This window comes from Artemia sp. Qi Xiang Cuo, chromosome 13 (genome assembly GCF_049724085.1).
Source record: "Artemia sp. Qi Xiang Cuo chromosome 13, ASM4972408v1, whole genome shotgun sequence".
Classification (NCBI taxonomy): Eukaryota; Metazoa; Arthropoda; class Branchiopoda; order Anostraca; family Artemiidae; genus Artemia; species Artemia sp. Qi Xiang Cuo.
Genome location: NC_142806.1, coordinates 4,375,126 through 4,400,187, shown reverse-complemented (window position 1 = coordinate 4,400,187; position 25,062 = coordinate 4,375,126). Strand labels below are relative to the sequence as shown.

The window sequence follows — 25,062 nt, the reverse complement described above, 5'->3', positions numbered from 1 at the left end:
CAGAAATTATTCCGTATATGAAAGGGGCTGTCCCCTCCTCAACGCTTTGCCCTTTACGCTAAAGCTTTTTATTGTTTAAAAAAATAGAGTTGAGAGAAAGTCAAACTTTAGCGTAAAGAGCAAGGCGTTGAGTAGGGGACAGCGCCTTTCATATACGGAATAATTTTTGTTCGTTTTAAGTTTTAATGTCGCTCCTTACTTTCAGTTAAAAAAACTTGTTTTTTTAATTTAATTTTTGAACGTTTTTGAATAAATGCAGGTTTTGATCTTGGCTCACAGTACATGAATAATTAAAACAATTTTCATATTAATTTACTTTTATTTGGTTAAATGGCTTTCTCGGAACTTGTTTTATTTTATTTACGAACGTTTTTATTAGTAATAAATATACATAACTTACGAATTAACTTACGTAACGAACTTCTATATTCATATATTTTTAATACGTATATTAGGGGGTTTGCCCCCTAGTCAATACCATGCTCTTTAAGCGAAAGTTCGAATTTTGTTCCAATTCTTTAAAAATAACCGCTTAATCACAAAGGCCGTTAATTAGAATAAATAGCTCTTATGAAAGTACTAAAAAATCTCTGGCTTAAAGAGTGAGGTATTGACTAGGGGATGAACACAGTCATATGTGTAATATTTTCTGTTCGTTTGAAGTTTTGATATTGCTGCTGTTGCAGTTGAAAAACTTGTTTTTTTATATTTAATTTCTGATCTTTTTTTAAATAATGCTGGGAAGTCCGGCGTCCCCTTCATAGCAATGTCCCTTCCCCCATTAAAACTTCCTTCATTAAAAGACCCTCCCAAATAACCCCTGCCCCCCCCCCCCACTACCAGGAAAAATCGCCTCTGAAAACGTCTGTACTGTATACTTCCCAATAACCAATACTATACGTTAACATTGGGTAAAGTTCATAACTTTCAGCCCTCCTCCCGGGAGCTTCGGGGGATTAAGTCATCCTAAAAGACTTACTTATAATATTTTCGAACATGCTGAGCAAAATGGCTATCTAAAAATTTTGATCAGGTGACTTTGGGAAAAAAAGGAGTTTGAGAGGGGGCCTAGTTGCCCTACATTTTTTCGGTAACTTAAAAAAGGCATTAAAACTTTTAATTTCCGTTCGAATGAGCCCTCCCACGATATTCTAGGACCACTGGGTCGGTACGATCACCCCTGGGGAAAAAACAACAAAAACAAATAAACACGCATCCGTGATCTTTCTTCTGGCAAAAAATGCAAAATTCCTCATTTTTGTAGATAGGAGCTTGAAACCACTACAGGAGGGTTTTCTGATACGCGGAATATGATGGTGTGATTTTCATTAAGGTTCTATAACTTTTAGGGGGTCTTTCCCCCTTTTTTCGAAAATCAGCCAAATTTTCTCAGGCGCGTAACTTTTGATGGGTAGGATTGACCTTGATGAAACTTATATATTTGAAATCAGCATTAAAATTTGATTCTTTTGATGTATCTATTTGTTTCAAAGTACCGTTTTCTAGAGTTTCGGTTACCATTGAGCCGGGTCCCAATAACCAATAATATATGTTAACATTGGGTAAAAGTTCATAACTTTCAACCCTCCCCCTGGGGGCTTCAAGAGATTAAGTCAGCCTAAAGGACATAGTTATAATATTTTCGACCATGCTGAACAAAATGGCTATCTCAAAATATTGATCGGGTTACTTTGGGAAAAAAATGAGCGTGGGAAAGGGCCTAGTTGCCCTCCATTTTTTTTGGTCACTTAAAAAGGGCACTAGAACTTTGAATTTCCGTTCCAATGAGCTCTCCCACGATATTATAGGACCACTGGGTCGATACGATCACCCCTGGGGAAAAAAAACTAATAAACACGCATCCGTGATCTTTCTTCTGGCAAAAAATGGAAAATTCCACATTTTTGTAGATAGGAGCTTGAAACCTCTACAGTAGGGTTGTCTGATACGCTGAATATGATGGTGTGATTTTCATTAAGGTTCTATAACTTTTAGGGGGTCTTTCCCCCTTTTTTCGAAAATCAGCCAAATTTTCTCAGGCGCGAAACTTTTAATAGGTATAATTAAACTTGATGAAACTTATATATTTGAAATCAGACATTAAAATCTGATTCTTTTGTTGTATCTATTGGTGTCAAAATTCCGTTTTTTAGAGTTTCGATTACCATTGAGCCGGGTCGCTCCTTACTTACAGTTCGTTACCACGAACTGTTTGATTCTTCGTCACCACGAACTCTTTGAACATAAAAAAGGCTTCTATGTTTCATTTAGCCATATGCCTTAAAGAGGCGGAGCAAAGAGAAAGGTCAAGGGTGAAAAAAGTAATTTCTCGTTCTGTAATCACTACACGAACTCTTGAATGAACCAGGGGTCTCTGTATCCAAGCTCTTCCCCCTTTCCTTCCCTAATTTATCCTTATTTTCTATAATATTCCTGAATTTTCTTATTTGCTGTCCTTTGTGTGGCTCCTATACAAGTAAACCAGAAGCTAACAGAATTCCAAAACACAGCCGACATTTAGGTAAGGTCAGAGGGAAAAATAAAGACTATCCAATCACAACAACACACGCCTCCGTGCTCTTTCCTCACTATGCTCCGTGCATTTTCCTTAAAAACTTTCTTAAGAACGTGTAGTACGCCTTGTTTTTCCTTTTTTTTTATTCCGATGCTTCTGCGCCTAACCAAACTGAATTTATCACTGTCATCTAAAACACCTCAATTTAGACCTTCTTTTGTAGTCTTGCTTTTGTAAATGACAAAATTTCTTCTTCTTCTTTTATGGACCGATCAAAATTAAAAAGAATATGGCCAATGGCCTAGAGTCGCAGAAGTGGTGACAAAAAAACTATTTTCGTTAGTTTGATAAAATTTCAGTTATACTTGTTTTATTGCATTCTAGTATATATACGATTTGGCCTGTATACTAGTATACTGTATACCGTATACCATGTATACTGTTTACCATGTATAATAGTATACAGAAATTAAGGAAAACAGCAGAGCAAAGCCCTTTTATAGGAAGATAAAAAGCATCTAGCCAGAAGATTTGGCAAGATAGACATGGCCAGACACCCTTTTAGCCCTTAAATGTTAGACAAATATAAAAAATATGTATATCTAACATCAAAGAAAACGTATTTAACCATATAATTTTTAATAATTATCTTTGCTAGCTTTGGATTATGTGAAAAGAATCTTTCAGGATTTTTGGAGGGTATCAAGTACTCTTCAAGGTATGCCGGATTGCGGGGTAAAGTGCTGAATTTTATATTTTTTTTAACAGTAGGACATAATATTTCTCAGTAAATGATAAGGTATTACAGATTTAAAATTTTTTACGGGGTTGCCACATTTTTTAGAGCTCGGTCACTATAATGAAATGTGGTCACATTCTCGGTCACATTAATGAAACAAAACTGAAATGAACAGTCTTGGTTTTGCTCTACATATGCATTTACTAGTGAATGGGGGGGGGGAGAAAAATTATATCCTTGTTTGCAGACCATATACAGTTCACAGCAGCAAAAACAGAAAAGCAGCTGAGGGAAGCATCCGATAGAAAACCTTTATTAGATTGGCGGAACGCAAATCGGCTAGCAGCTAACTGCTCAATGTCATGCTTAATTCAAAATGGGCTTAAATTGTGTAGATTTAAAATTCTCTGCGTTATGGCTATGAATTATCTGGGGGTATATGTATATAAGTTTTGAAAAGTAGTTACTGAAAATAGCAACCAAAATTGTTTCTAAAATTGACATTATGCTTAAGCTAAAAATATTTTCCTAAGCTAAAATTATATATGGTTAATTTTTTCTTAGTACTGTTAATCTTATTCATCTAATTTTGAATAACAATGTTGGAATGCATTTTGCTAATATGTTTTTTTTCCCGGGAAACAGAATTGATAGCGTAATAACGCTGCAATACGAGACAGGTTGATAATATTAGGAGACCAACAACATCTTCTTCACATTTATTTATTCTTCTTAGTTTTTTTTTATGCGTCAAGGGTCCCAAAAATTGTTCCAAGGGATACTCAAAGTATTGCTGATCCCCATACTTTTAAAAATTATATTAAGGAAATGGGATGTAGCATGGTCATGGTTTTTAGTTGCTCTCAAGATCAGATCTTTTCTTTTCTTTTGGAGTGTTTGGAGGTTTTCTTCTCTTTTTGGAGGGCAAATTTATATCCTGATATCTTTTTTTCCATACTCCCTAGTGAGTTTAGTTTTTGAATTTTCCAAGTATTTTAATCTCACAGGCTCCTTATAGCTTTATGGTTAACCAATTTTTATATATTTCGTTCCTTTTATTTTTTTCGTTATAAATTAATTTCTCTCTCAGGTGAACCAGTTATTAGATTCAAAATTATGTGGTTAGCTACTAAACACTCCTAATAAATATTTTGGGGTGATTTTATAGAGATGAATGCTTTTTGTCTTATAGAAAGAGGGTTACAGTTATAATGCATAGGTTCCTATAATGCACTTGTGTTTATACGAGCATGCACTCGTATTTAGTATTAATTTATTGAATTTATTAATTTATATGTAATTGTATTTATATTCAGCATTAATTTATCAATCAATCTAGTCTCACCAGAAACGGCACACAGAACAGATAGTTCGCGTGACGCTATATGTAAGAGAACTCTTCGCGGGCTCTTTATATAAGAAAAAATGTTTCGCGGGCTTTTGGATGGCCGTTGCTTCGTTTTGCAAGCAACTCGGACTTCATAGTAAGCAGCCCGGGCCTTTGGCCCTTGCAAATGACTCATGTCTTATGTCGTAAATGCTTTGGGTAACTTTGATGGGAATTTTGAGATTATTTTCTTTTTACTTCGTTTACAAAAATGACCTCACCTCCAGAAAAGCTCCAGAAAAATGTTTTTACCAGAAGAAAAAAAAGTGCCCTACTGAAAAACAAAAATTGCAAGTGGCTTCATGCAATACGGCTACAGCCGTGGTCTCATGGCAACTCTTTTGTTTGACCTTTACTGCCTTGGATGAAAATTTTACTATGTTAGAAATCCTTTTATTGACCTGATAGTGCACAGATTTTTGGCCTCCCGTATTGGAGAAGATATGAATTCTAAATCGGCGTCACTCAGAGTTTGACAGTACAGCACGCCACAGGGCCGTTAAAGGGCCTTTGCAGTCGAGAAGTGTCATTAATCAGTGACTGAACGAATGCCAATGCGCCTCAAATAGTTCAGAAGACGTCATGTTACACATTACAAATTTTCTAGGAGGCTAAATGACTTTGGGGCAGTTTTCTGTTATTTTTGGGAGTATTTGAGTTTTTGGTTTATTCGACTGGTTATGAGAGGTAAGGAAGACTTTTTTTTGCTTACAACGAATGCAAAACAAATTCTATAAAAAAGAAGCGATATTACAATTATCTCTACATTTTATGAAAGATCAGGATTATATTTAAGATTATGTTTCCTCATTATTATATTAAGTTTATGATCTCTCCGGGGGTTTTATGAGCTACTTTTCTGCTGTCCTACTGCATTATTGTTTTACCGTGAGAAGACGAATTTTATATCACTCAATAACTGGCATTAGGCTATATCTATCAACCATGTTATATTTTGAAAATTTAATTTACATTTTTATTACTGAAAATTAGTTACAAAAATACAAAAATGGGTAAACTTTTTCATTTTTAAAGCAAGTTTAGGGATTCTCTAAGAAAAAGTTTAAGCCATATCAAAATTCTGGCTCAGGGAAGGGATGGATAAACACAAAATATATCCCTGTCAGCATTTAATGGGAAAATATCTCTTTCAGTATTTAATACTTTATTCGTCTACTGCAAAGTATGCAGCACTTTCAAGCCCCCCTCCCCGCCCCCCGGAATTGGTCATAATCTAAAACATTAAAATACTTTCTATTCCCTGGGATATTGGAATGTTTATGACGGCTTAAATCTAATAACAGGGTTTAATACATACTTTGTACTTATACGTATTTAAGGATACTTAGTTAAGGGTAATTATAGATACTTAATTTAACTTAATTATTTGTATGTAATTAATATGTACTCATGGGAGTAGGCAGCATTAGGCAGCATATTGTATAGGGGGGGGGGGAGTCGATAGTGTGATGGAGCTTTATCAACTGCTTTTTCCAAACCATCTGCTTTTTCAGCCATATCTAATGTTAATTTGAAGGTCTAGGGGGGGGCAGCTGCCCCCCCTTCCCCCCTCCCTACGCCCATATATGTATTGAAATACTTTAAATATACCTTGGATTAGCTACTTGGATTAGCTATATATAAATATATATATATATATATATATATATATATATATATATATATATATATATATATATATATATATATATATATATATATATATATATATATATATATATATATATATATATATATATATATATATATATATATATATATATATATATATATATAGTATTTATATATATATATTTATATATATATTCATATATCAAATATACCAAAATCTCTTTATATAAATATCTTTATATAAAATATCTCAATAAATGAACATCTTTTTAATAACTTTGTGACTCATAGGATAAAAATAAAACAATTTTAAAATACGACAAAACGTATTATATTTAGCTAAAACTGAGCTTCAAGTAAAAAGAAAAAAAAGTACCCGAGCATTGTTCCTCATACGGGAAGGGAGTGCAAAATTTGAAAAAAGAGCATTTTTAGTTTAAACCAGGGGGATTTCAAAACAATCTTATGGGGGAGGGGAAACTGTTAATGTACTATTTTTTAATGTATACACATAAGTCATCATTTTGGCGAATAAATTGGATACCAAAGATAATAAAAAGATACTACAGATGGTAACACTGGTAATTTGGAAATTATTCATAACGGAAAGTTATATTTTAGTGTTTTTATAGTTGTATTTTTGATTAGAGTATTATCGAAAAAAGCAAATTTTGACATGACCAGCACCTTTTCTTTTCAGACTTCAAATTTTTCGCATTTGAAAAGGACTATACTAGAAATTTTAAGTTGCAACACACTGCTCACTAAATTCGACTTTGTACTCCCTATAAGTCTTGATACTATCTTCCTGTCCGAGGCCAGTAAAAATTTGTTTTAAAAAGTTTTCTCTCAAACACTTGATTTTCTTGTATCCCTAAGATGAAACTGAGAAAAATGGCTTTTCTCTACGGAGTAAATAGATCATAGAAAAACAAAACAATCAACAGATTTCATTTGCAGAAAATTAAGGGATGAGGGCAAAATGTGTTTTTAAAAAATTAGGGGAGCAAAATTTAGGGGAGCAAAAAATTTAGGGGGACAAAAAAATATTTGTCGTCTTTTTTCAGTTTTTTTTTCAGTAAAATACCAATAAAAGAATTTCTCAATGAAAATACCCCAAAAAAGGTAGACTACTTTTACGAGTGTAAAAAATACTGGGGGAATCCCCTCCCCCTTCCCAATTAACGCCAGTGAGACAAGTTATCCATAAATAATATCTGAAAAATAAAACATGGCCATAATGATTAGATACCTTAACGTGAGACCATTAAATGTCTGATGAATTCTGCATTTGTTGGGTGTTAAAATACATACGAGTGCGTTTCAACGCATAATTTAGACTTATTATTTTAACGCAACTAATTTAACATTGTTAATAATTCTTATATTAATCCCGATGTCTAATGCAGATACGTTTTTTTACAGCCAGAATAAAACATAGAAAAACAGGCCAAATGTATAAAATGTCCTACCTCCCATTTCGTCACAGACATCCTATTTTTAAAAGTAAAAACCAAAGAATTGTGCAATATTTAAGTCAAGCGTAATTTAAAGCTACTGACAAGAAACTGGCGTTTCATTTGACATTTTTCTTGAATGCAAAATCGGGTATTTCCATCAGATCAAGTACATAGTCATTAGTGTGGTCTAAATATTAAGGATCAAAGGTTTTTTTTGGGACCACCAGATAATATGATCAATTTAGTTTATCACTCCTTTCTTTAATGATGTTACAATTCTAGAACCAATTTGGATAAGGCAGGCACGTACCTAGGAATTTGTTTGGGAGGGGGGGGTCGAAATCCTTCAAATACCTTATTCGGTGAGAAGTATCCGAAAATTATGGGGCAAAATCGCAAGATTTCGGAGGGGGAGGGGGGCCAAAGGTCCCCCTGCGTACGTGCCAGGGGTATGGATGTTTCCCCGATTTTCTGCGAAACAAATGAAATCAGGCACGAACGCAGTTATTCTTTTCGTGAGGGTAAGCGGGTAATATAATATTAAATTATTATTAATATAGTATTACATTAAATATAATATTAATATATAATATAGTAAAATGTAATATTAGCATATTGTATAATCATAAAAAATTTATATGACAATTTGAATAGGGAATGCGGAGAAATTCGAGAAAACTTGTCATCTGAGAGAGAGGGGGTACTCGAGTCCCCTTGTGTGTTTTCCTGGATAATATCCATTTTGTGATACAAAACATTTCAGTGTGGTTGCGATTTGGTATGTAGACTCGGGGGAGGTTTCAGAACAGTGTCTCCAGTAGAGGAGGGGGTCCGACTCCCACGAGTACAAAATTCGGTTATCAAACGAACGTATCTCCCACGAGTACACCAAATAAGGGCTTAGCCTCCCTAGGGAGAATGATTACGTAATGGGGTCAATGACCTCTTTTTCCAAGGTCGATTTATTTGTTGTTTCTATGTGTAATAACTCCGGAACGAAGGTTGCACATGCGCATTGAATTCTAACGGGAACAATGTTATTGATCTAGGACTCGAGGGGGAAGTGAATTTCCGAGAAATTGATTGCGTAATCAAAGTGTGTCAACAACAACAACATCGACCTTGACATTCGCTGAGAGCGTGCACTTACAACAACAACAACATCGACCTTGGAACACCTGTGCAGTCGACCTCAATTCACCTATCGTGAATCAATAATTCCCCTTAGAAACAACAAATTAATTTTCCCTTTCTTGACAGATCAATCAATCAATGACATCATCTGTCAGACTTTAAAAATTTTCGCCTAGAAACATTTCTCCAGGAATAGATCCAAGTCATTAATGTCTTTGCCTCGGGAACAGTTCTACTGGTCGAACTCCAAAAGATATTAATAACCAAAGGCCTTGGAAAACAATTCTCCAAAGAAACATCTTAGCGATGAATTGTTTTAGCGCGGGAATCAGGTTTCTTATTAATTTGAAATGCGTTAGCGCAGAGATGCCAATAACAAAGGAATACGCTGAATTTACGTTTAGGAATTATTTGGGCGAAACCGTTTTAGACAGGTTATGGAACTATTTCGGCGAAACAGATAGAGACATTTTAAAAGAAGATTTTTGAAGAGATTTTAGAAGAGAATTTAATGGTGAAACTCTGTGGTCGTTATAATACACAAGTTTCATTTGAACAGTGTTGTGAGGACCTAGGATTGATTTTTTTTATATAGCTATTGTGTTCAAAATAAGCCAAAGATAATATAACAAAGACTCCGTGGATACCACAGTCCACCAAAACCAGGGAGCAAGTGTTGTAAATTATGCCCTGGGGGAATACAAGGTTTTTTATAAAAAAAGAGTGGTAATATAAACTTAGGAGGGGGTTCATTCAATTGTAAATCAGAATTTCTAGTGCCCTTTTTTAAGAATCAAAAGTGATCAGGGGGCAGCTAGCCCCCCCCCAAGGCGTTTTCCCCCAAATGTATCCGATCAAAATTTAAGATAGCCATTTTGTTCAAAATAGTTTAAAGATCAAATAAAAAAAACTCAGGGGTCAACACCCCCCCAGATCCCGGGGGAAGTGTTGTAACTTATGTCCCTTGGGCATATGAAGTTTTGCGTAAGAGTTCGTCATACAATCTTCGGGGGGAATCAAATGATTAGAAACTGAAAGTTCTAGTTCCGTTTTTAAGAGTCAAATTGATCAAATTGACCATAAGGTTCCAATTTCTTTTCTCTAGAGGCACTTCATAAGGAAGGGGTGTTATTATAAACTTCGGAAGGGGCTCATTCAATTGGAAATACTCATTTGTAGTGCGCTTTTTAAGAGTCAAACATGATTGGAGGGCATCAAGACCCCCCACCCTCTGTTCGCGCCCTCTTTTCCCCAAACACATCTAATCAAAATTTTGAGACGGCCATTATGTCCGAAATAGTTAAGAAGTGAATTTTTATATGAGTTAATTTTTATAATAGTTAAGAAGTGAATCGCTACCTAAAAATTTTTATCGGACGGTTTTTGGGAAGTAGGGCGTGGGGGCTAGTCACCCTTTGGTTTCTTTTAACTCTAAATAGGAACTAAAACTTTAAATTCCTAATCAAATGAGCCCTCTCTAATGTTTATACGAGCATCACTTTTATAAGAACCATACATACTCCCAGGGATACATACTTATACATACTTATACATACTTATACATACTTATACATACTTATAACACCTGTTCCCGGGCCCTGAGGGGTTGTGTATACCCTGCAGGTTTAATTATCTGATGTTTGGATTAATTTTAACAAAATGCCTATCTCAAAATTTATTGGATGGGTTTGGGGAACAAAGGGCGTGGGGAAGGGGGGGGGCTAGTTGCCCTCTGATATCTCTTGAGTCTTAAAAAGTGAGCTAGAACAATTTCCAATCAAATGAGCCCTCTCCGAGGTTCATACGAGCATCCCTTCTATAAGAACCATATATGCCCCCAGGACATAACACCGCCTGCCCATGGACCCTGGGGGATTGCTTTGACCCTGGAGTTTTGTTATATGATCTTTGAACTATTTTTAACAAAATGGCTATCTCAAACTTTTATTGGATGGTTTTGGGGAAGAAAGGGCTTGGGAGGGGGGGGCTATATACCCTCTGATCTCTTTTGACTCTTAAAAATTCAACTAGAACTATTAATTTCCAATCAAATGAGCCCTCTTTGAAATTTATACGAGCATCCCTTCTATAAGAACCTTATATGCCCCCAGGGCATAACTTACAACGCCCGCCCGTGGGCCCTGGGGGATTGCTCCGACCTCGGAGTTTTGTTGTATGATCTTTGAACTATTTAAAAAAAAACAGCTATCTCAAAATTTTATTGGATGTATTTGGGGAAAAAAAAGGTGCGGGGGGCTCGTTGCCCACTGATCTCTTTTGACTCTTAAAAAGTGAACTTCAACTTTCAATTTCCGATGCAATGACCCCTCTTTGTAGATTATTCGAGCATCCCTTCCATAAGAACCATTAATGCCCCAAAGGGCATAACTTACGACGCCTGACCCCGGGCCCTTGGGGTTTTTGTCAACCCCAGTGTTCTTGTTATATGATCTTTGAACTATTGTTAAAAAAATGGCTATCTAAAAATTCTTATTGGATGTATTTGGGGAAAAAGGGCGTTAGGGGGCTAGTTTCGCTCTGATCTCTTTTAATCTTAGAAAGTGAACTAGAACTTTCAATTTTTGTTAGAACTTTCCAACCAAATGAGCCCTCTCTGAAGTTTATACGAACATCCCTTCTATTAGAACCATATATGACCCCAGGGCATATATGGCCCCCATGGCCGTTGTAGACTCAAGGGGTCTTTTACTTTCGACCCGGAGGTAAACATCCCCGAGACAACTTCCGCGATGCTTTGTAAACATTTCTTCGTTTCACTTTGTGCTTTTCTTAATTTATATTGTTTTCGTATTTGAACTGGACTTTTTTTTTCTTCCTTAGCTGTTTCTATTTTTTAAAATATATTCTTTGGTCATTCAAGATGATAACATCTACTAGGGATGAGTGCACAGTGACAGTGACAGAGAATTTAGTAACGCTTCCCAGGATATTACCGTCCCTAAACAGTGAATCACTGAATTTCGTTGTTGACTAAGGAATAAAAAACAACAGAGTGGTATCCCGGGCTAAAGCAAGGCGTCACAAGAATATTGCTGAAAGAAAATTAGGTAGGCCATTATAATGATTTCAACTGCCTAGACGTAGCAAGAAAAATGGATTAGAGCCCGAGCTTTCTTCCTGACACTTCAGATCCCGCAGCTGTTCTTTAGTTTATGCGTGAGCTAAATTTTAAACCGGATTTGCTCCCTCAGCGTTCAAACAGATTAACTGATATACAGTTACAAATGAACGATTTTACCGAACAGTTGGGTACAAGAGGAGCAAAAATTTCCATCGATTTGACAGAAATGAAAAATTAACTCAGGGAGTCTTCCATGAAAATATATTCCATAAAGGTAGAACTAAAACGTTATAATCTCGTGATTTATAACCTCCCTAAGTGATTTATAACCTCCCTAACCACCCCTGTCGAGTTTAAAAGTTAAGGTTATCGATTTTACTAATTGGTGTCTCTCGAACCTCTAGCTATGCCCGAGAGACATAAAGAAACTTTTTGGTCTGAGATCAGGGCCCACATAAGTTAAATAACATGATTTGGATATCAGAAACATGATTCTAAGGAAAGATTTCTTGCTGAAACAAAACAGAGTTAGTGTTTCTCCAGACTATACTAGGTTCCAACCCAAGATTCCAACACTGTCCGTTTGGCTAGAAATAATTTAAAACTCATGTTGTCCGGAGCCATAGAAAAAGGTCAAAATGCTCATTTCAGAGGTGATAGGCTCATTATCGGAGGTAAAACATTTGTTTATAATCGTGACTATAAAAAAGATTAAAGAAATAAACACAAGCCGCCCTACTATGCATTCTTTTAACTCTAAGATTAGAGGTGCAAGTGACACGGACAAGATCACTAATATTTAGAACCAGAAGAGAGGGCAGAGAGGTTTAACAGAGCAAACCGACTCTTCAGGAAATAAAAGCGACACGAATACGGCAGTTGAAATAAACACAAACTCTACTAAAACAACAAGGAGAGGCAAGCTTCGAAAAAGTAGTGAAATTAGCCCAGTAAAAAATTATACTAGCATTTCTAGATGTTCGGCAAAGAAAAACCAAACGCAAGTTTGAAAAGCCTTCGGCAAGCCAGAATATCAGTGGCAATCGGTCACCAAATTACAGCGATTTCACACTCTCCCCCCCGTCTAAGCAGCCACTGACAACATAGCAGCATCAGGGAACTCCCAGGCTTATGAGGGGAGGTTACCATAGATTAGTCTGAACTTCTAAAAGTCAATTTTGAACGTTGATCAAACAGTTCGTGGTAACGAACTGTAAGTAAGGAGCGACCCGGCTCAATGGTAACCGAAACTCTAGAAAACAGGATTTTGAAAACAATAGATATAACAAAAGAATCAGATTGCAATGCTGATTTTAAATATATAATTTTCATCAAGTTTAGTCCTACCCATCAAAAGTGAAGCGCCTGAGAAAATTTGGCTGATTATCAAAAAAAGGGAGAAAGACCCCCTAAAAGTTATAGGACCCTAATGAAAATCACACCAGTATATTCAAAATATCAGAGAACCCTACCCTATAGGTTTCAAGCTTCTATCTACAAAAATGTGGAATTTTGCATATTTTGCAAAAATAAAGATCACGGGTGCTTGTTTATTTTTTATTTTATTTTTTTTCCCAGGGGTAATTGTATTAACCAAGTGGTACTAGAACATTGTGGGAGGGCTCATTGAAAGGGAAATTAAAAGTTCTAGTGTCATTTTTAAGTGACCAAAAAAAATGGAGGGCAACAAGGCCCGCTCCCATGCTAATTTTTATCCCAAAGTCACCCGATCAAAATTTTGAGATAGCCATTTTGTTCAGCATGGTCAAAAATATGATAAATATGTCTTTTAGGATGATTTAATCCCCCGAAGTATCCAGAGGGAGGGCTAAAAGTTATGAAGTTTACCCAATGTTAACATATAGCCTAGTATTGGTTATTGGGAAGTATACAGAAGTTTTCAGGAGGTTAATTTTCTGGTAGTGGGAGGGAAGGATGGGTCGGGGGTTATGTTGGAGGATCTGTTCACTAAGGAAGTTTTCTTGGGGGAAGGAAAATTGCCATGTAGGGGGCGCCGGACTTGCCAGCATTATTTATTGGTTATTGGGAAGTATACAACCATTTTCAGGAAGAATTTTTTTCTGGTGGGGGGGGGCTAGAGGAGGGGGTTAATCTGGAAAAGATTGCCTTGGAGGATGTTTCTTTGGGGGAAGAGACATTTCTATGAAGGGGGCCTGGATTTCCAATCATTATTTAAAAAACGATCAGAAATTAAATAAAAAAACCCAAGTTTTTTCAACTGAAATGTAAGAAGGAATATTAGAACTTAGAACGAACAGAAATTATCACTTATGTGAGGAGGTTCTCGCCCAACTCAATACCTCGCTCTTTACGCTACAGTTTTTTTTAGTGCTTTCAAAAGAGCTATCTATTCTAATTAGACGTCCTTTGTGATTCAGGGGTTTGTGAATCAAAATTTTTTCTAACTTTTAACGTAAAGAGCGTGGTATTGACAAAGGGGCGTACCCGCTCATATACGTAATAACATATACGTAATAAAAAAAAACAATAAAAAAACAAGCGATACGACTCACTAGTAATCAAAACTTTTAAAAACGGAATTTTGATGTCAATAAATGTATCAAAAGAATGTGTTTATAATGCTGATTCTAAATATATAAATTTTATTAAGTTTAGTATTACTCATCAAAGGCTACGAGCCTGAGAAAATTTACTCGATTTTTTAAAGAGGGGGAAACATCCCCTACAAGTGAAAGAATTTTAATGAAAATCACACCGTCAGATTCAGCGTATCAGAAAACCCTATTACATAGGTTTCAAGCTCATATCTGCAAAAATCTGCAACTTTGTATTTTTTGCCAGAAGAAAAATATACGAATATAGAAGTTAGTTACGTAAGTTAATTTGTAAAGACATCCATTTAGCAAAAGAAAAGTGAAATTTTTATGCAAATAAAAGCTGCATTAACTAAAAAACGATCAGAAATTAAACAAAAAAAACAAGTTTTTTAAACTGAAAGTAAGGAGCGACATTAAAACTTAAAACGAACAGAAATTATTCCGTATATGAAAGGGGCTGTCCCCTCCTCAACGCCTCGCTCTTTACGCTTAAGTTTGACTCTGTCTCACAACTTTATTTTTTTAAAAAGTAAAATACTTTAGTATAAAGAGCGAAGTGTTGAGGAGGGGACAGCCCCTTTCATATACGGAATAATTTCTATTCGTTTTAAGTTTTAATGTCGCTCCTTACTTTCAGTTTAAAAAACTTGTTTTTTTTATTTAATCTTTATCATAAAATCGCCACAGCTGCATAGGAAGTAGATCCCTTTTCCACACCATAGATCCGCGATAATGGATTCATAAGAAACCTCAGCCCTCTCCATAAGAAAGGCTCATCAGTCAGATATTTGAGCATGATTAAATAAAAAAGCAACAAGGTTTTTTTAACTGAAATTATGGAGCGACATTAAAACTTAAAACTAACAGAAATTATTCTGTATATGAAAGGGGCCGTCCCCTCCTCAACGCCTCGCTCTTTACGCTAAAGTTTTTTATTGTTTTAAAAAATAAAGCTGTTAGACAGAGTCAATATTTAGCGTAAAGAGCGAGGCGTTTAGGAGGGGACAGTCCCATTCATATACGAAATTAAATAAAAATAAACAGTTTTTTTAACTGAAAGTAAGGAATGACGTTAAAACTTAAAACGAACAGAAATAATTCCGTATTTTGAGAGGGGCTGTCCCCTACTCACCGCCTCGCTCTTTACGCTAAAGTTTTTTATTGTTTAAAAAAATAGAGCTGTGAGAAAGTCAAAATTTAGTGTAAAGAGCAAGGTGTTGAGGAGGGGAGAGCCCCTTTCATATACGGAATAATTTCTGTTCGTTTTAAGTTTTAACTTGTTTTTTTTAATTTAATTTTTGAATGTTTTTGAATTAATGCAGGTTTTGATTTTGGCTCACCGTACATGAATAATTAAAACAAAATTTGTATATTTTTTTTACTTTTATTTGGTCCAATGGCTTTCTCAAAACTTGTTTAATTGTATTTACGAACGTTTTTATTAGGAATAAATACACGTAACTTACGAATTAACTTACGTAACGAACTTCTATGTTCATAGATTTTTAATACGTATATTAGGGGGCTCGCCCCCTAGTCAATACCTTGCTCTTTAAGCTAAAGTTCCAATTTTGTTCCAATTCTTTAAAAATTACCCCTTAGTCTCAAAGGCCGTTAATTAGAATAAATAGCTCTTATGAAAGCACAAAAAATCTTTGGCTTAAAGAGCGAGGTATTGACTACGGGATGAACCCAATCATATACGTAATATTTTCTGTTCGTTTTAAGTTTTGATGTTGCTGCTTACTTTCACTTGAAATACTTTTTTTTTAACTTAATTTCTGATCTTTTTTAAATAATGCTGGGAAATCCGGCGTCTCCTTCATAGCAGTCTCCCTTCCCCCATGAAAACTTCCTTCATGGAAAGATCCTCCGATATAATCCCCGACCTCCTCCCCCACTACCAGAAAAAGTCCCCCCTCGAAACGTCTGTATACTTCCCAATAACACAATACTATATGTAAACATTAGGAAAATAGCTTGCAGACCTTCCTCCGGGGACTGTGGGTGATTAAGTCATCCTCAAAGACATATTAACTAGATTTTTGACTATGCTGAACAAAATGGCTGTGTCAAAATTTTAATCGGATGACATTGGGTAAAGATCAGCGTGGGAGGGGTCTAGTTGCCCTCCATTTTTTGGTCACCTAAAAAGGGCACTATAACTTTTAATTTCCGTTTGAATGAGGCCTCTCGCAATATTCTAGGACCACTGGGTCACTACGATCACCTCTAAAAAAAATAACAACAACAAAACAAAACAACAAATAAACCCACATCCGTGATCTTTCTTCTGGCAAAAAATACAAAATTCATCATTTTTGCATATAGGAGCGTGAACCTACTATAGAAGGGTTCTCTCATACGCTGAATCTGATTGTGTGACTTTCATTAAAGTTCCATGACTTTTAGGGGATGTTTTCCCCTTTTTGGAAATTAAGGCAAATTTTTTCAGGCGCGATGGGTAGGACTAAACTTAATGAAACTTATATATTTGAAATCAGCATAAAAGTCTGACTCTTTTGATGTATCTATTGGTATCAAAATTCCGTTTTTTAGAGTTTCGGTTACTATTGAGTCGGGTCGCTCCTTACTTACAGTTTGTTACCACGAACCATTAGATAACCCCCTCAATGACCTCAGGGTAAGGGTTGCAAGTTATACTCTGTGGGCATATAAGGTTTTTACAAAAAGCTTTGACGTAGAAACTTCAAAAAGGGCTCATTTGATGGGAAACAAAAGGGCTTGTGCCCTTTTTAATAGTCGAAAGTGATTGGAGAGCAACTAACCCCCCCCCTCTTACGCCCACCATTTCGCCGAACATATACTTGTGATGGGTATGGCTAAACTTGATGAAACTTACATATTTGAAATCAACATAGAAATCTGATTCTTTTGATATATCTATTGCTATCAAAATTCTGTTTTTAGAGTTTCGGTTACTATTGAGCCGTGTCGCTCTTTACTTAAAATTTGTAACCACATTTTGTTTCATAACCCCCTCAGAGCCCTCAGGGCAAGGGTTATAAGTTTTGCTTTGCGAGCATATAAGGTTTTTATGGAAACTGTTGTCGTAGAAACTTCAAAAAGGGCTCATTTGATTGGAAGTTGAAAGGGCGAGTGCCCTTTTTAATAGCCAAAAGTAATTGGAGAGCAACTAAACCCCCTTACACGCCCACCATTTCCCCAAGCACATCCAATCAAAATTTTTAGATGGCCATTTTGTTTAATGTATTTGAAAGCTCTGGAAATTAGGTCTTTGAGGATGACAACCCTATCACAGCCCTCAGGGCAAGGGCTGTAAGTTATACCCTGGGGGCATATAAGATTTTTATAGAGAGTGTTGTCGTAGAAACTTCAAAAAGGGCTCATTTGATTAGAAGTTGAAAGGGCGAGTGCCCTTTTTAATAGCCAAAAGTAATTGGAGAGCAACTAAACCCCCTTTCACGCCCACCATTTCCCCAAGCACATCCAATCAAAATTTTGAGATGAACATTTTGTTCAATGTATTTGAAAGCTCTCAAAAATTAGGTCTTTGAGGATGACAACCCTCTCACAGCCCTCAGGGCAAGGGTTGTAAGTTATGCCCTTGGGTTATATAAGTTTTTTATAGAGAGCGTTGTCGTAGAAACTTCAAAAAGGGCTAATTGAATTGGAAATTGAAAGGGCTAGTGCCCTTTTTAATAGTCAAAAATGATTGGAGGGCAACTAACCCCCCTCTCACGCTCGCCATTTCCCCAAACACATCCAATCAAAATTTTGAGATAGCCATTTGGTCCAACGTAGTTCAAACCTTTGGAAATTAGGTATTTGAGGATGACAAATCCCCCGCACTCCTAAGGGAAAGGGTTGTAAATTATACCCTGGGGGCATTATAAGGTTCTTATATTCAGTGTTGTCATAGAAACTTCAAAAAGAGCTCATTCAAATAGAAATTGAAAGGGCTAGTGTCCTAATTAAAAGTCGAAAGTCATTGGAGGGCAACTAACTCTCCTCTCACACCCACCATTTTCCCGAACACATCCAATCAAAGTTTTGAGATAACAATTTTGTTCAACGTAGTTGAAAGTTCTGGAAACTAGGTCTTTGAGGATAACAACCCCCCCAGTTATCAGGGTCAGGATATAAGTTATGCCCTAGGGCGCATATAAGATTTATTTAGAAAGGGTTCTCGTGAAAATTTCAAGAAGGGCTCATTCGATTTGAAATTGAAAGGGCTTGTGCCCTTTTTAATAGTAGAAAGTGATTGGATGGCAACTAACCCAGCTCTCATGCCCATACTTTCCCCTAACACATCCAATCACAATTTTGAGATAGCCAATTTTTACAACGTAGTTGAAAGTTTTGGAGATTGGGTGTTTGAGGATGACAACCCCCGCCACAGCTCTCAGAGGAAGGGTTTTAAGTTTTACCCTGGGGGCATATAAGGTTTTATAGAAAGGCTTGTTGTAAAAACTTCAAAAGGGCTAATTTTATTGGAAATTCAAAGGGCTAGTGCCCTTTTTAATAGTCGAAAGTGATTGAAGGGCAACTAATCCCCCTGTCACTCCCACCATTTCCACAAACACATCCAATGAAAATTTTGAGATAGCCATTTTGTTCAACGTAGTTTAAAAATGTAGAAATTATATCTTTAAGGCTGAAATCCCCCAACAATCCTCAGGGCAAGGGTGTTAAGTTATACCCTGGGGCCATAAAATGTTTTTATAGAAAGTTCTGTAGTAAAAACTTGAAAATGGGTTCATTCGATTGGAATTGAAAGGGCTAGTGCCCTTTTTAATAGTCGAAAGTTTGGAGGGCAGATAACCCTTTTTCACGCCTACCATTTCTCCGAACACATTCAATTAAAATTTTGAGATAACCATTTTGTTCAACGTAGTTGAAAGGTACAGAAATTATCTGTCTGAGGATGACAAACCCCCTACATCCCTCAGGGCTAAGGTTGTAAGTTATGCCCTGTGGGTATTTAAAGTTTTGTATAGAAAGCGTCGTCGAAGAAACTTCAAATATGGTTCATTCAATTGGAAATTAAGAGGGCTAGTGACCTTATTAATAGTCAAAAGCGATCGGAGGGCGAATGTTCCCCCACCTCCCATTATTTCCCCAAACATTTTCCGATTAACATTTTGATATAGCCATTTTGCTGAACGTAGTTGAAGGGTATGGAAACTATGTCTTTGAGTTTTACACTCCCGCCCCCCCCCGCAGCCCTCAGGGACAAGGGTTTAAGTTATGCCCGGGGAGCATATAAGATTTTTTATAGAAATCGTTGCCGTAAAAACTTCAAAAAGAGCACATTCGATCGAAAATTGAGAGGGCTATTGCCTTTTTTAATAGTAGAAAGTGATTGGAGGGCAACTAACCCAGCTCTCATGCCCATACTTTCCCCTAACACATCCAATCACAATTTTGAGATAGCCAATTTTTACAACGTAGTTGAAAGTTTTGGAGATTGGGTGTTTGAGGATGACAACCCCCGCCACAGCTCTCAGAGGAAGGGTTTTAAGTTTTACCCTGGGGGCATATAAGGTTTTATAGAAAGGCTTGTTGTAAAAACTTCAAAAGGGCTAATTTTATTGGAAATTCAAAGGGCTAGTGCCCTTTTTAATAGTCGAAAGTGATTGAAGGGCAACTAATCCCCCTGTCACTCCCACCATTTCCACAAACACATCCAATGAAAATTTTGAGATAGCCATTTTGTTCAACGTAGTTTAAAAATCTGGAAATTATATCTTTAAGGCTGAAATCCCCCAACACTCCTCAGGGCAAGGGTGTTAAGTTATACCCTGGGGCCATAAAATGTTTTTATAGAAAGTTCTGTAGTAAAAACTTGAAAATGGGTTCATTCGATTGGAATTGAAAGGGCTAGTGCCCTTTTTAATAGTCAAAGGTTTGGAGGGCAGATAACCCTTTCTCACGCCTACCATTTCTCCGAACACATTCAATTAAAATTTTGAGATAACCATTTTGTTCAACGTAGTTGAAAGGTACAGAAATTATCTGTCTGAGGATGACAAACCCCCTACATCCCTCAGGGCTAAGGTTGTAAGTTATGCCCTGTGGGTATTTAAAGTTTTGTATAGAAAGCGTCGTCGAAGAAACTTCAAATATGGTTCATTCAATTGGAAATTAAGAGGGCTAGTGACCTTATTAATAGTCAAAAGCGATCGGAGGGCGAATGTTCCCCCACCTCCCATTATTTCCCCAAACATTTTCCGATTAACATTTTGATATAGCCATTTGGCTGAACGTAGTTGAAGGGTATGGAAACTATGTCTTTGAGTTTTACACTCCCGCCCCCCCCCCCCGCAGCCCTCAGGGACAAGGTTTTAAGTTATGCCCTGGGAGCATATAAGATTTTTTATAGAAATCGTTGCCGTAAAAACTTCAAAAAGAGCACATTCGATCGAAAATTGAGAGGGCTATTGCCTTTTTTAATAGTCGAAATTAATCGGAGGGAAAATCATCCCCCATGCTCATCATTGCCCCAAACACTTCCGATCAACATTTTCATGTAGCCATTTTTGTTCCCCGTAGTTGAAAAGTCTAGAAATTATGTCTTTGAGGATGACAACACTCCCCCCATAGCCCTCAGGACAAGGGTCGCAATTTATGCGTTTGGGGCATATAAATTTTTTTTACAGAAAGTTTTGTCGTAGAAGCTTCAAAGAGGAATCAGATTATTGGAAATGGAGAGGACTAGTGCCTTTTTTATTAGTTGAAAGTGATCAGAGGGCAAATGCCCCCGACGCCCAATGTTGGGGTTCCACCCCTTGTTTCGTTTCTTTTCAGATAAATGACCTATTTTCCTTTCTGTAATTATATTTGCCTACAAGATAATTTTAATCATAAGTTGAACTCTGGCTACTAAGCTAGATTCTTTTGTAATAAGTAAGCTTTGAAGTTAAATTCTATTTTGGTCTTCCGGGTCAAGGCCATTGAAAGACAAAATTACGCAAAAGTAGAGTGGGTTTTGGATGGTGATTTAGAGGATTGGCCAGGGCCAAGCGAAGGCCCACCCCTATGCAAAGTTTGTTGTACGGAAAAATATATTATTTAGTTAGTCGACACTGAGACCTCGTTTGGGGAATTCTATTCTTTTCAAAGTGGTATATGTGTGTGACTTTTTGGAAGATTACAAGTAAGCCATTTTCTACAACTGTGTATACTATTTTTTCCAGGAACCTAGACAGGGTAGGAAAAGAGTTACGCAAAATACCGTCATTATCATATCTAAAGGGGGGATTCGTTTACTTTCCAAGGAGATAGCTAGAGATTTTAGTGGTGACCCGAGTTGGGTGCGCCCTTAGCCTTAGAATTTGGTCATTTGACCGTTCGATCATGTTATCATACCCTGGGGCAGGGTATATTGTAAATTGGGTATTAACAAACCATATATTTACAGAACTGTTGTGGTAAGCACGGGAATCCTATTATAATATTTGGTGCCGCCAGGGGCTTTCCCCTCCAGTAAGTGGCGTAGCACAATTTTTGCACCAATAAGTGATGACACCCGTACCTTACCACACGAATACTGGTGGCAGCATAAAAGGTCCTATTGGCAAACCTGATAGTAAAGAAATTCCGCGTTTTCGAAGAGACAATTTAATTTAGCCTACATAGTAGCCTAATGTGGTTATAGATATATATATACAAAAAATCGCGAAGAGAGAAAAAAAATCGAAATTTGCGAAGATCTAAATGGGCTGTGCCTATTTAGACAATAATAAGAAATAAAATTTAGGAATCAATATATCACGAGACTAATTAACTTGTGAGACAAGGGAGGCTGCGCCCCCCACTTAAAATTGGCAAATTAAAACGCTACAATTTTTCGCGAGAAACCGAAAGTTACGTTGATAAAAGAATTTTCATTAAGACTGAAGAAGTATTTTGACATTAATTAAACCTTGAAGGAATGTTGGAAAACGGAAGATTCACACAAGGTCAGAGAAAGGACAAGAGTTGAAAGAATTAGATATGAATTGTAAAAAAGCTACCACGGTACACCAAAAATCCTATTTAGACCCACAATTGTATGCTCTTCCTGCTGGAAATACCCTAAGAAAAAACCATCAGGTGGAGCCACATTTCACACAGTGGTAGAAATAGACAATTATGACACATGTGAAGGGGAAAACTTCAAAACAAAATCAGTAATAGGGTGATCTCGGGTACGAACCGTGGAAGGAGAAAAGAATATACGGCCGATTCAGAAAGAATTATTTCCAGAAAGAGAAAATATAATTATGGGACGAATAGACTCAGAAAACGAATTAAGAGGATTTAACGACAGAGAAAATCAGAGTAGGCCGAGTAGCAGGAGTAATAGAAGCTCAATTTCCAGCAGGGGCTCACGAAAAAGTAGTCATGTAGATATGACACAACAAATATTAAATTTCATAAAGGAAGAAAGAATAGCCAGAGAACGAAAAGAGGAGGAAGATAGAAAAGAAAGAGAGAATAGCTAGAGAGCAGAGAGAAGATAATATTAGAATAGCTAGAGAACAAAAAGAAGAGGCCGATAGAATAGCCAGAGAACGAAAAGAGAAGGAAGATAGAGAAGAAAGTGAGAATATCAGAATAGCTAGAGAACAAAAAGAAGAGGCTGACAGAACAGCTAGAGAACGAAAGGAGGAGGAAGATAGAGAAGAAAGAGAAAGAGATAGATCAGCCAAAGAAAAAAAGAAGGAGGAAAATAGAGATGAAAGAAAACACATAATGGAAATGATTGCAGGGAGAAATTCCCAAGAGCCTCAGAAATCGTCTACAGTAGAGGTAATGTAGACAATAACCCTTCAACCAATGAAAGAAAATGAAGATGTACATTTATAAATATAACATGTTGAAAAAAAAACGGCGGAATTAAGCGGATGGCCGAGAGAAAACTGGGTGACATCAATACAGCCCTTTCTTAACTACAAAGCGCAAACTGCTTTTAAGGCATTACCGATGTACTACTGGCATTACCGATGTACCGATGTAGTACTCAAAAGATTTTGAAAGACTAAAACAAGAAATTTTCTCAAAGTTTCAACTCTGCCCTGAGTACTTTCAAAAAAGGTTTAGAAGCGAAAGAGAACGAGACAACGAAACTTCAAAGAATTCGGGTTAGTTAGAAAATTATAGAATGTTAGAAGACCCGGAAGAGATAAAGGAAGAAATGACGGAAGTGATAGATAAAACAGTAATGGAGCAATTTTTAGAAACTACCCACAGAGAATTGAAAATATATTTGAAAGAAAAGAACCCAAAAACAAGTGAAGAAATGCCGGTGGAAATTGCAAATAAGTGGAACGAAATAAGAGAAGAAGTTGAGGACACAGACATATTTCAATATAGAGAGTATAACAAAAATGGGCACTATAACACAGCGCAAGGAGAAGTAACTTGCTATAACTGTGGTACTACTGGGCATTTTGCAAGCAACTGCCCCAGTAAATATGACCAAAAACCACATAAAACGACAGCCTGGGCCATGACCCATAATAAGTGAAAATATTACGCATTTGCAGAGTCGCATAAATATACGGAAAATTGAACGGGGGATCAGTTGAAATGGCAATTGATTCTTACAGTGACCAAACTTATATGCGAACTGACCTAATTAATAGAACGGAGATAGACCAGAAGAATAAGATTACAACATTTTGTTATTATGGAGACAAGCACCCAAGCCCGTCTGCTGTGGTTAGAATAGAAATTACAAAGAACGACGGTACAGTCCAAAGAAAAACAATAAAAGTAGGCTTAGTACATACCCTAGCAGTGGATGTTTTAGTAGGAGGAGACTTTAGGGATATCGGAAATCTCCTATCTTTGCGTTCCTTCCTGTGCTATTTGGGGACTTTATGTTCCTTGGCACCTTTCCAAGGCAGATTACCAGACAGGTTTCTGGGCCAACCAGACAGGTTTCTGGGCTAATAGGTGTATGGAAATACTGTGGGTACACCATATACGGCAACATAAATGGAATTTGAGGCTCGATAAAGTGAAATTATGTCACTAGTTTTTCTAAACCAGTATTGCCTATAACTTAATATATTCAAATATTTTTTGATAACTTGATTGGTGATTGGATTTGAATAAAAGAAATTCAAATATTTTGCCTAGAAAATAGACTGTCGTGTTGTAGCATTTCACAGTTCGAATAACTCGTTCAAGGAGTAAAATAGATTATTTGCTCTGGATATTCAAATAAGGAGAATTTTAAGAGAGCACATGTGAGTATATATTTTTTTTTAGTAATGATAGTGTTGATTTTAATTATACAAAACCATCCAGATAGGTTTCTGGGCCAACCGGACAGGCTTCTTGGCCAACAAGACAGGTTTCTTGGCTAACCAGACAGGTTTCTGGGCCAACCAGACAGGTTTCTGGGCTAATAGGTGTATGGAAATACTGTGGGTACACCATATACAGCAACCTAAATGGAATTTGAGGCTCGATAAAATGAAACTATGTCATTATTCTAGGTTTTCTAAACCAGTATTGCCTATAACTTAATATATTCAAATATTTTTTGATAACTCGA

The 25,062-nt window shown here is 36.5% G+C and overlaps 2 protein-coding genes across 11 annotated transcripts in view; one reads left to right on the top strand and one right to left on the bottom strand.

Moving 5' to 3' along the window:
* Positions 1-7,831, bottom strand: part of LOC148944861 (uncharacterized) — a 124,478-nt gene extending 116,647 nt beyond the window's left edge. The window contains exon 1 of one of the 2 annotated variants that reach the window (XM_089099159.1): positions 7,746-7,831. In XM_089099159.1, the coding sequence (XP_088955285.1) occupies positions 7,746-7,766 (21 nt within the window). In that variant the 5' untranslated portion in view covers positions 7,767-7,831. The remainder of the gene's footprint in view (positions 1-7,745) is intronic. The other variant, XM_089099158.1, reaches the window with a different exon arrangement.
* Positions 1-25,062, top strand: part of LOC148944860 (pickpocket protein 28-like) — a 210,109-nt gene that overhangs the window by 37,861 nt on the left and 147,186 nt on the right. For 4 of the 9 annotated variants that reach the window (XM_089099152.1, XM_089099153.1, XM_089099151.1 and 1 more), the window contains exon 1: positions 21,613-21,669. The exons of 4 other annotated variants lie outside the window; for them this stretch is intronic. The gene's annotated coding sequence lies outside the window, so the exon portion shown is untranslated. Of the gene's footprint in view, positions 1-21,612; positions 21,670-25,062 lie in introns of those variants that run through there. One more of the 9 variants, XM_089099155.1, reaches the window with a different exon arrangement.